Below are 12,458 nucleotides of genomic sequence, written 5' to 3' on the forward strand. Positions count from 1 at the left end.
TTTCAAGAAATGCAACCCTTGTTGTCTCACAGATACAGTTTCTGTGAAACTGGTGTGATCCATGGCAGGCCTACTGGATTTGTGCTAACCAAATTTAGCCTCTGTTACATTTTCATAAAAACATTTTAAAAAGAAGGCATATTTGCACAATTTCGGCGTGTCTTTGTGATACTGACCTCCCCAGCTCAGTCTGAGTGGATACACATGACTTTAAGGCACTGGTTGAGGCACTAACTCTGTGCGCTGAGGACCTTGACTTAGCTTAGCTTAGCGGCGACACAGGGGAAGATTAACAAAAGGGGGGTTACTGTACTTGATTTTCATCAACTACAATAATATTGCCCTCAAAAACAACATCCTCTGGGTCAAAGCCAGCAGCTCAGTTTGCAGTTATGTCAGAGCCCTCGCGTTTGTTTCAAATTAGCTTGTGATTGTAAATCACAAAGAAAGTCAAGGAGGGGGAAAAAACATTTCAGTTATGAACAGACAGAGAAACACATGTACACAGTCATCATATTCACATAAACATCCATTAGAATGAGGCACATAAACACTCACACACACACACACATACACATATACACACACATGCATGCACACGCACACACACACAAACACAACAAATGTCAGACAGGAGCAAAAGCAATGTTTATGAAACTGTGAACAAAGGAACTTTTAGCCATCAGATGACAATGTTGCTGAATATATTGATGTCAAATACATCCTTAGGATGTATTTCTTTTTGGTTAACATGCACCATGAAACATGTTTTGAACATGTGTTTAAGCAATATTGCCAGATTTAAATATATATAAATTAGGGCTGTCAAAATAACTGATTCATTTCGATTAATTAATTTGAGAAAAAATAACTGATTAAAAAAATTAGTGCAGATTAATCGATTCCGTATGACCTTTGCCCCCGAGCCGTTCTAGTCAGTAAAAATTAGACTGTAAAATGAAGAAGAGAGAAGGTGTTGAAAAAAAATAAAGTGTTGAAAATAAAGTCCTCTGCAATGTCTGCAGCAAGGAATTTGCATATCACCGGAGTACATCAACTCTATAGTCGCACATCAATGCAAAGAAATAAGTGTTGACATTGAGGGGAGTGTTATTTTCATTGTGTCCCCTAGGTTATATCTTTGGCCTGAAATGCCATGTATGTGAAAAAAAAACTTCTTCCTGAAGCACTTTATTTTGAATTTATTTGAATTTGAAGCACTTTGAATTCACTTCCTCAGCATATTAGGTCATATCATAGATTATTATGGCAATTATTTGAACAGTGAAAATAATAATAAAAGAGTTTTTGAACTTTAATGTCACTAATGCTGATTATTCAATGATTCGTTTGAATTTAAATATTTAAAATCACACAGCAAAAATTATATATGCGATTAATTTAGATTAATTAATCACAGAGTATGTAATTAATTAGATTATTTTTTTTAATTGATCGACAGCCCTAATATAAATATATATTCAACCAAAATCCACACTGGAACACACTGGAGTTCATTTACTTTAAAGAATAGACCAGTGATCTCTTCAGTATTGAAAAATGTTAGCTACTTAATAGAAACTGTCATCCTGTGTTATACGACATTCCATTTTCTGGATTGGTATGGTGGCCCTTGAGAGACAAATTAAAAGATGACTTGATAGGGGCTGATGGAGATGGAACATGGTGGATATGAAAAATGCAAGCAATTACTGAAATACACAGACAATTCAAGAGGTTTCATGTTTTTTTATAGAGTCAGCGAAATAAAAGTGTACACGGACAGCAGTGAAACAAAAATAAGCAAATACTAAATATTTTAATTATTATGTTTCCTTGTATACACCTGTGCCAGTCTCTCTGGTGCAGGCATATATATTATGTTTCCAAAAGGCATATAGAATATTACAATAATAACAAAAAAGACAAAGTATATATTTATATCTCTATATATTTTTTGTCATTCGCTGGCGAGATGGAAAATGTTAAATCATCACCCATATATACACATTAGCGCCTGATAGCATTCCACTCTGAAATTATTGCACCGAGAGCCTCAGCGAGCTCGTCATGGTCACCCCAGTAAACTTTTGTATAAAAATAGAATGAGAGGACTAACACACCAAACAAGTCTTCATCTTTTCTGACAGGCAAAAACCGCGGCTGCCCCCTTCTCCCTTGGGCCTGAGCCCGCACCAGCAGCTTAGAGAAACAGAATGGATACGCACACCCTGCAGTCTCTCTCACTGCATAAGGAGAGAGGGCGAAACTGGTGGCAGCGGTGGTGGGGGGGGGCCGACCGACTGAATAATCTGTTTGCTTTTTGGTTGTCTTCTTTTTTGTGTGTGTGTGTGTGTGTGTGTGTGTGTGTGTTTTGGAAAATCAAACATATTAGTTTGTTCGTTTGTTATCTTTCTCTTTTGCCCTCGTCACTCCTTCGCTTGCTTCCATCTGTGGTCACACAGAGATACATCTTCCTCTGATCCAACGGCCCTGTCTCTCCCACCCCATGTTCCTGGGCAGCGGCCAGGTCTAAACAGCGGGCTGTTTGGGTGTGGACTCAACTCTTCTGCTGTCCTCAATCTTAACACTCTCGTGCCCAGATTAAAAAAAAAACAAAACAAAAAATTAAAAACAAATGTGAAGTGGAGCCCTTTGAAGCTCCCTCTCTCTCTTCTTCCCTCTCTCTCTCTCTCTGTCTGTCGTGTTTCTCTCTCTCTCTATCTTCATCTCGAGAGGGCGGAGAGATGGCACCCAAAGCTTTTGGCACTCCATGAAAAACCAGAGCTCCAAAAAGAGAGTGAGGCTTTGAGGCTTCTCTCTTCAAAAGGAGGAGAGTAAAAAGACAAGGTGCGGCGAAAACGCCTGCAACAAGAGCAAGAAGAGAGAGAGAAAACAAAAAAATCCAAATCCGGAACAACTTCCGGGGCGTCGTCGCTTACACCATGGTCTCCACGCCGACCAGCTTGGGAGTGAGGATGCGCGGTGTCACGCCGTTGTTCAGGTCCTCCTCGAACTCCAGCAGCTGGCCCATGAAGTTGAGGTTGGGCGAAATGATGGGCCGTCGGGCCTTGACGAACTTGTAGGCGTCCGTCATGGTCATCCAGGAGTGCTTCATCAGGTAGGCAATGACGATGGTGGCAGAGCGCGACACACCTGCCTGGCAGTGGATGAGGACGCCCTGCCCAGCCTGGTGAGCTTCCTCTGCACAAACACACACACACACACACACAAACAACAACAAAAAACAAATAAATAAACAAATAACAGACATTTGAGTCAGGTTATACAGTAATTCAGGTAGTGTGGCTTTTAAAAATCTGTCAATTCGGTGGCCATCCCTAATAATGGGTAATCATTTGTGAGCTACATTTAAAAAAATGCAACGTGAGTCATTTGTTAGCCACAGAGCCCTTTAGCCTTTCTGTGTGGTTGCAGCGCCAACGTACTTATAATGCAGACCCACGTCGTATTAATTCAGACTAACTCTGCAAGGTCAAAATGCGACAGAAGGTGCTGGCGCATACCAATGAACTCGAAGGCCTCCTCGAAGTACTGGCGTAGGTTCTGCTTGTTGCTGTCGGTGGCCGGTAGACGCTTGTAGCAGAGGAGGCCGAGGTCGTAATGGTAGAGTGGGAGGTGCGTGGTGACGTTGAGCACGTAGCCGATGTTGAACCGCTGCATTTGGTCGAGGCTCTGGGCGTCGTGCTCGTTGCCCAGGTAGAGGAAGGGTAGGATGGGCGTGAGCTCGGCGTTCTCGATGTCGGGGGTGGAAGGCAGCGAGTGAGGTAGCCCCCCCGACAGGCCCACGGCACCCACCCCAACGGTGTCCATGCCCTCCTGGTGCAGATGCAGCGAGTGCTCGCACAGGCTCTCGTGGTGTTGACGGAACGCGCTGAGGCCCCCTGAGAAAGCCACACACACACACACACACATACACACACACACAAACACACACACACAAACACACAAACACACACACGCACACACACACACACACAAACAAGAAGCTGAAATGAAGTGACTGAAAGGATGTCTGAATCAGTTCCTTGTTCAATAAGAGAGATTAATATCAATATGCATATGTATTGGCTGGGCTTTGGTTTAAACCATTTAAAACCTTTAAGGTCCTATCAAACTACAGCTAATTATACTCCACTTAGAGGTAGCCATTGTGGAGAGCAACACACTCAGCATCATACAAACAATGTAGATAGCGCCCGCATATGTCAGGGATAACGGCCGCCGAGGTGTCCTGTTATACGGAATTAATGGACGAGGGCGAGGGGCAAAAAACTCCCCAACGCGCAGCGGAGTCCATTAATTCCGTATAACTGGACACACCTCGAAGGCCGTTATCCCGCTTATCACCCGGTTGCCACTGTAAAGCAAAGGAAACACGCGGTTCCGTTTAAAAAGAAGCTCACTAGTTCAGCTTGTTGTACAACTTTCGTTGGCCCTATAACAGCGATAGCATGGACAGTTAGCTTGTTTACAGTTGATTCCATTGTTGCGAAGCCTGCAACCGTCGTCCTACTATGGTTGTTATAGTTACTATTCATAAGCATTGATATGGAACGGTGTCCTGTTATTCAGAATTATCACCCGGAGAGAAGAAATACTTTTCTGATTGGCTGGTGGGGTGGCTATTAATTCTGAATAACAGGACACCGAGGACACACTACAACAAGCTGAACTAGTGAGCTTCTTTTTAAACGGAACCGCGTGTTTCCTTTGCTTTACAGTGGCAACCAGGTGATAAGCGGGATAACGGCCTTCGAGGTGTGTCCAGTTATACGGAATTAATGGACTCGGGCGTAGGCAACTCCGCTGCGCGTCGGGGAGTTTTTTGCCCCTCGCCCTCGTCCATTAATTCCGTATAACAGGACACCTCGGCGGCCGTTATCCCTTACTTAATAGCCACCCCACCAGCCAATCAGAAAAGAGTATTTCCTCTCTCTGGGTGATAAAATATTTTAACCATTCTTTGACCCAAAGAAAATTGTTTTTTTTTTAATCCACACAAATGCTCCGTGCTCTACAGCAGTCGGTGGTGCTCATACACATGTATTTGGGACAGTCATTTACGCGTGCGCTACACAGAGGTTTGTAATGATCCATGTTGGCACTGGACCCCCCTTTTGAATAATGAAAGAACTCCGAGGCTTCACATCATGTAATATCACAGGGGAAAGGGCTGAGCTCGTGCTGTAGCGGTTTGGCCAGGGTTCTTTGGAGACGTTTTACTGTAAATATTTAGCATGTCATTTTGAAGATGCTTGTTTTAGCCCATCATGTTGCGAGGAGTTTATGGTACAAATAAGTGTGTTTGTATCTTATGTCGGTGTTGTTTTCGACTTCATTCTGGCTACAGTAAATGAAAGCAAGTTGATGATCACAGTAATGACAGCAAATGCTTGACAGTATGAGCGTCTGTTAAGATCAAACTGACGGTGTTTGTGTGGCTTCCCCAAATGGCACCACAGATGGGAAATGGGCGAGAGATTTGCTTTTCATTTGAATTTGGTAGCTAGTGTGAAAAACATTATACGCTTCTAACATTTTGCATGTGAGCTTTCTTTATACTGAACACAGTTTCCTGAAGTAAGTCATATGCTCAAAATGGCCCTGAGTCATGCTTCACTTCTACCCAGAAAGAAATGTATCTATTTCAGGCTAAATATGACACTCGATTAAAAACAACGTGTCTAGTACGTGCTTCGAAAAGCATCTTATCCTCTTCAACCACCTAAGCCATGAGGCATGCATTTCAAGGTTCACTCCTTGATTATAATAATACAATACACTTTTTTATCCTGCCCTGTAGCTCTATATTAAAGAAGTCTGTCTTTTCTGTACTATCCTGGTTCTGCAAATAGGAAACAAACAAAAGGACCACTAATGAAAATACACCATTCCAGTCAATCTACAACTCTGTCTCAGAAGCACCAGAGATAAAGGTGCATTTGATTGGATTTTCAGTTCATCTTCTGATCTTTCATGAGGTTCCAGGTTCCACTGATTACCAAGACTATTAGAACACAGCAGGAACAGAGAGATCTGTTAGTGCTGTACTGAATATTAAACCTGCATCCAAGTCACAAATAACCAACTTTCTTTGGCGAGCAAGAGCTTACACCCGCCCCCAAAAAAAACACATCAAAAGTTTGTATAACAAAGTAGCGCATCTGCTGTTAATTGCAATAATCCTTCAATCCTTCCTCTTTTTGGCATACTGCCTGGATTGCAGCACTTGTAATATATGGACCTCATCAAAGATGCTGTTTCCCGACTTCGCTGATAACGATGGAGCTCTCGTCTTACGGTCAGCTGAAGTGAAACTGGGGTAGCGATGATGGAGCTGTGAGCTCACAGGGTGGATTTCAGTTTCAGAATCAAGCAGACGAACATTACACTTCTCTTAATACACCATTACCTCACAGTCTACCTCATACTGATCTTTCTGGTACTTTCCGCCCTGCAATGTTTGCGCTCGAGGCTGTGAGTGAATTACTTGTGAAAATGTATCCTTGTGTTATGACTGTCAAAAAACACTGTTTGTTGACTAGAATGAGCGACACGTAATAATTCAAGAGGCAGTTTTATGGTGTTTGTGAAATGCTGGTTGGTGTAAATGCAAAAGATTTGCATCTCACTTCCTGTTTTGTGGCTGTTATTCTGGCCAAATGCATTTCAGTGCCACACCAATACACTTTTGACTCATTAGTCGGATATCAAGACAGACAAGTCAAAATGTCTGTATATACAACATGGGCATAAACTTATGGGTGATTAAACGTATGGGTGATTTCCGAATCACCCATACGTTTTTGGGTCAAATAGTTACAAACTATGAAGACAACCTCGAGTAATGCCCCCTTAGGCCTGCTGACAGAGAAGCTGAGGGGAAGACCCAAAACCTACTTTCGCTACCAACAGGATATTTTTGAGATTGTAGCAGTGAGCAAAATGTTACCACTGCCAAGTCGTTTTATTGGTTGCCATCGACATGCATGACAAAGGGACTTATAGATTGTTTGATTACGATGACTGTGCACCAATAAGAGAATGTACATAGCTTCATCTCCCCACAATTAGAACAACCTGTCCCTAGCTTGATATTCAAACACATTTTCTAAAACTCTTCTTTTGAATCCACACTATGTACAGCAATTTCATTCAATTGCTCAAACCTTTACATATATAAATTTAGAAGTATCTATTGTTGTGAGTTATGAGCTCCTATCATGGTGTGTATTGATTACCCATGTTCAGATGTTGGCAATGGAAAAACACACTTGTATGTAATTCAGAATCCAGAACAGTATTGATTTAGACATAAATATGATGATATATACAGGCTCAATGTGTAACTGAATTCCCATTTAAAGAGAGGTATTGCTTTATGACTATTTAATATAGCAATTATATGCACAGACACATCTTTCAATCTCCAAATCTCCAAACGCAAAAGAGCATAGAAGAGGAGAGAAGAGAAGAGCAGAAAAAAGAAGAGAAGAGAAGAGGAGAAAAGAGGAGAAGAGAAGAGAAGAGAAGAAAAGAGGAGTGAGAAGAGAAGAGGAGAGGAGAAAAGATACGAGAGGAGAGGGGGCACAGGGGGGCTTGTTATCGTGCAAGCTCTGTTTCCCCAGCTGGATTCAGTCTAACTGACAGAAAAGCCACCTCGACCTCCCTCTCATGCCTCTTGCCCCACACCAAAGACGGAGAACATGGCAGGGGGCCAGTAGGCCTGTGCCTGGGCTATAAGAATAGAGCTCACTATTTAACAACAGCTGCTGTCCTGCACAAGGTCTCAAGAGTGTCACTGCCTATCACCTCACAGTGAGAGTCAGCCTGAATAAGTGAGCATGTGTATGTGTATGTGTCAGAGAGAGAGAGAGAGAGAGGAAGGAGGGAAAGGACAAGATAGTAAAACAGAATGTGTGTGTGTGTGTGTGTGTGTGTGTGTGTGTGTGTGTGTGTGTGTGTGTGTGTGTGCGCGTGCGTGCGTGTGTGTGTGTGTGTGCGTGCGTGTGTGTGTGTGTGTGTGTGTGTGTGTGTGTGTGTGTGCGCACGTGTGTGTGTGTGTGTGTGTGTGTGCGTGTGTGTGTGTGTGTGTGTGTGTGTGTGTGTGTGTGCATGTATGTGTGTGTGTGTGTGTGTGCGCGTGCGTGTGTGTGTGTGTGTGTGTGTGTGTGTGTGTGTGTGTGTGTGTGTGTGTGCGTGTGTGTGTGTACATTAGACATGTGTATACATACTGTACGTGTTTCAGAGCACATGCCGTCTTCTCCAGTGAGAAAATATCCTCGGCTTTTTTCTATCCCAGCAATGTACTACATATTCAAATGCAGACACAACAGTCTGGCATTTCATCAGCTCTATCTTTAGCTCGTCTATCTGCAGGTGCTATCTGCCGCTATGCAAATGACTGTTTGTTTTGACAACTGAAATGGCTTTTCGTTTTCACAGGGCAAAGAAGCCCGTGGTGAGAAGTGCACAGAGGAGGCAGGATATGCCTGTTAAGCAGCGCTGCGAGAACATCACTGTAATTTCATCCACTGACTCAAAGGCAAAGGCTTTTGTGATCGTCTCAGCACAGAGAGCATGACAGGGAAGAGGGAAGAGGACCAAGATAGGGACTGGGGTATTAAGGAGGAAATGTAGTGCCAACGTCAAGAACAGTAGCAGCATAAAGCCGTCAAAATCGAGCAATTTCTTTGCCTCAGGCATGTAAGGCGAAGCAAAAATAAAAAATAAAGAAAATAAATCGCTTTTGATCTTTTCAAAGGCAGTGCCTGAGAACTTAACAGCTCAGTAGCCTAGGCATGGCCTGGTGTAATTCGTTTTTAGTCAGGCACAGAGCAGCTTACCTTTTAGGACAATGGGGTCCTTCCCTTCCCTCCGCAGGGATTCCAGGACGACGTGCAGGGGCTGGGAGGCGGTGACCCGACCCGGCTCGACCGTGGTCTCGTCATACACCACGATCTCTTTGGAGAAAATTCCCTTGAAGGAGTCTTTGCCCTCCCGGCAGGAAATGAGGTCCAGCACGGTGATCTTGCCCTGCTGCAGGCGCCGGCGGCTGATCTTGTCCGAGCAGTTGATGTGCACGGCACCCTGGATGTGGTTCTTGTTGTACTCCATGAAGGGCCGGCAGTCGATGATGACCGGAACGGGCCCCACCGGGTGGCCCATGGGGCAACGGGTCATCTTCTCGGCCAGCTCATTGGGGTGGATCACCCGGTAGGCGGACCTGGATGCCCCCGAGGTGAGGCTGGGGGCACTCAGGGCCTCGCCGTGCCCAGCGATGGGGGAGGTAGGGCTGGGCGGGTGGGCGCCGCCGGGGCCTCCATAGCCACCTGCGTCGGAGCTGAGGTCGGGGCTGGACGCGCTGACCTGCTGGCTCGGGCGATGGGTGGGCTGCGGCCGGCTGCCGTCCTTCTCGTACGTGCTCACCGTGCAACAGCTGGCACTGCTGCATCCACACGTCAGCGAACGCGCGGAGCCGCTGGACGAGGGCATATACGTGAGGTTGGTCGCCTGGATCTTCACCACGGTGGTGCTGATGACCGTCGTCTTGCTGTGCGCGGTGGCGGCGGCGGTGGTGGTTGTGGTGGCCGCGGTGGCCGCGACGGCGACCGCGTCCAGGTAGCTGGTGGTATCCAGGCAGAGTCGGAGTTCCTGAGGTCGGATAGGCCTTGGCAGCGCCACCACAATTCTGTCGTCGAGAGGAGACGGAGGCATGGGGAGGCTGAGGAGCTGGCAATACTATGGAGAACTCAGGGACCCAGCCTGCATTGGGGAGAGGGGGGTGGAGGGGAGGGAGAGACAAGCTGAGCTATAAAACCAGGCAACAACAATCAGTACACACTCAATGACCCCAGTTTGTGTGATTATCAGTGTGTTTGTGTGCATGGCATGTGTTTACAGTATGTGTGTCTGTGTCTGTGAGAATGTGCGTGTGCACCCAGATGGTTTCAAAAGTAAGGGAGAGGATTTGAGAATTGAGCAATAAATTAGGAAGGATTTCACAGCTTTGGCGGACTGCCGCATGCATGGGTCGACAGTGTGGTTTGCGCTGCTCAGTTCCATTCAGTAAGTGTCACAGCAAAATGACAAATAATCCACTTGTGTTCACGAATAAATATGGATGACACATCACTGAGATATTGGCCACATGCACATTACTGAGCAGTTTCGGATGAATTTTGGAATAGGCTACATAGCCATAGAGAAAACCCATATGCCAGCACTGTGGTCTATATGAAATTGATTATACATCATCACATCCATGACATGTCCTAACACAGAAGCGGGTCAAACTAGGATTGGTTCCAGCCACGGTCTGGTGATTGTATGCTGTATCAATTAGTATTTCATCTCGGTGAAGATAAAACACTGCAGCATAACACGCCGCATTTTGTGCGCCTTTTCATCAATGAGCTTCCGACAGCCACTGTTACCGCCAATTCGTGCTGTACAATCGTTTGTTATCTAACCGGTAATTTTCCTCACATCCCATCGTTAACTAATCGCGGCTACGTCTGCCTGTCGCCCGACCCTTCAACATCCAAACCCCATGTCATAACTGCATAACCAGGCAGCCCAGAGAGGGGAGCTGAAGGAGCCGGCATGTGGACGTGCTGGGAATACAGCGAAGACGCTCCGCACCGCCATCCAGCCACAGAGAGACAATTGTACGACTTGCGCTCACAAATAATATTTCGCTAGTCCAATGGCAAACAACACTGCCAAACAAATTGTCAACTCACCATTCTTATTTTGTAGGCTACTTGAGACGAACACATCCAATCGGTTACATGCTTAACCACAAGTGTACAGGTTAGGCTATCTCTGTGTAACCTGTCATCGCTTTTAAACCATGCCGGTAAAACGATTTTGAGCCATTTACTAAATTACATCTATTCTCCTGCTTCTGAATTGACCGATCAATCGATTTAGCCTAGGCTACAGCAATAACAGGACAGACTTCATTCAATGAAATATATTTTTAAACGTAGGCTAGAAGACAGATGGAACACCTATACGCGGTAACACTATCTAATTGAAAATAACTTTGACATTTAAACTTAGCACACATTATTGAATGAACGAACTTACCTATGTAAATAAATAAAACCTCCGGTGGTTTGGGGGCAAATGTCGGTTATTTAATCTACAATCAACAACGCTGACTCAACTCAGCCCGTCCCAAAGCCGTGGATCCGCAACATTTTTACTTTTTGCTACGCTCCAAGCATTATAATATACAAGAGGGTCAACCAGCCTACTGGAGTAGCTAGTAGGCTATTATCCGATTGACACAAGCATGAACCAATGGAGGACGTTTTAATATTAAAGTCACTCTGTATAAAAGTGAAAAACCAACCCCACGGTGGGAGGGAGTTTGTCCGGTGTAAAGTCAGCTTTCTCCGTAGAGTGAGCGAACAATGCTCAGACTTCAGTGTACGAGAGCAGGGGTGATGTCATTGGCAACCAATCAAAAGCCTCTCAGGCCGGACCGAAGACACCGAACAGCTCCCGAGCTCTTCGAATAGGCCAACAGAGTGAAGCGCAACAGCAGTCAAATATAGGGGAGGGAGGCCCGTCCCCTGTGACGTAGACCATAACCTGTCTTCTCCATGTGTTTTCATCGAAATTGAGAGCCATTCATATCAAACTCATTCAGCTCTGAGAAGCTGATTCATGATTTATGAAATAGTCTTATTTGAAACACTGAAACAGATTTTAACCTGTACTACTAATAATAATATGACACACACAATAATAAATAGGCAGGTTGTAAATAGAGATATTTGGCCATGTTCCTCCTATAATATGCATGGCATCGCCCCCCCCCATGACAGGACACATGCCACAGCTAAAGGGTTTCACTATCACAACCCAAATTGCATCTGCGCTCCTCTAAATTTAGCTGCGCAGCAACCCTGAACAATGCGGGACATTTATTATTGGTTCTATTCATAGCGCCTAGTGGTACCACGGCCAGCTATTTATGCATGTGCCACTGTAGCTGATCAAAGTGCCTACAGATCAGGGCTGAGGGGATGTGCCCTTAAGCTTTAGAGAATGGCGGCCTGATACAGCCCAAAGATACAGCAGAAAGCGGATAGAATAGAGCAGAAAGAAAGCCTTTTTGGTCACACGTGCTGAGCCTTTTAACAAAGAATGTGAATCATACCCAGAAAACCCTTTAAATGACTAACTGGCGTTGGTATGCTCTGTGAGGTTTGCTGACACTAAGTTTATGTTTTCTTTGATAAAGTCATGTGTGTATGACTTGGTAGACTATAGATGTCCTTTGTAAGTGCTTATAGCAATAGGGGAGTTGTATTTTAAAAGATACACGTCCAGTAAGTTAATGACATGACGTCTATAAATAGTTTGGATGAACTTTTCGAATATAATGGTTTTGTATGTTTGTGTAAAACTGTGTACAA

The 12,458-nt window shown here is 44.7% G+C and overlaps 1 protein-coding gene across 2 annotated transcripts; it reads right to left on the reverse strand.

Moving 5' to 3' along the window:
• Nucleotides 1–1,734: 1,734 nt before the first annotated feature.
• dusp10 (dual specificity phosphatase 10) lies at nt 1,735–11,534 on the reverse strand. Of its 2 annotated transcripts, none has more exons than XM_048251419.1 (4): nt 11,387–11,534; nt 8,871–9,789; nt 3,528–3,905; nt 1,735–3,204 (listed from the first exon to the last, which is right to left on the reverse strand). In XM_048251419.1, the coding sequence occupies exons 2-4, from the start codon at nt 9,739–9,741 to the stop codon at nt 2,939–2,941; spliced, it is 1,515 nt and encodes a 504-aa protein (XP_048107376.1). In that variant the 5' UTR covers nt 9,742–9,789; nt 11,387–11,534; the 3' UTR covers nt 1,735–2,938. The 2 variants fall into 2 exon arrangements, with proteins under 2 accessions (XP_048107376.1, XP_048107375.1); XM_048251418.1 differs by lacking the exon at nt 11,387–11,534 and adding an exon at nt 11,119–11,376.
• Nucleotides 11,535–12,458: the final 924 nt, after the last annotated feature.

This window comes from Alosa alosa, chromosome 8 (genome assembly GCF_017589495.1).
Source record: "Alosa alosa isolate M-15738 ecotype Scorff River chromosome 8, AALO_Geno_1.1, whole genome shotgun sequence".
In the NCBI taxonomy this organism is placed as follows: Eukaryota; Metazoa; Chordata; class Actinopteri; order Clupeiformes; family Clupeidae; genus Alosa; species Alosa alosa.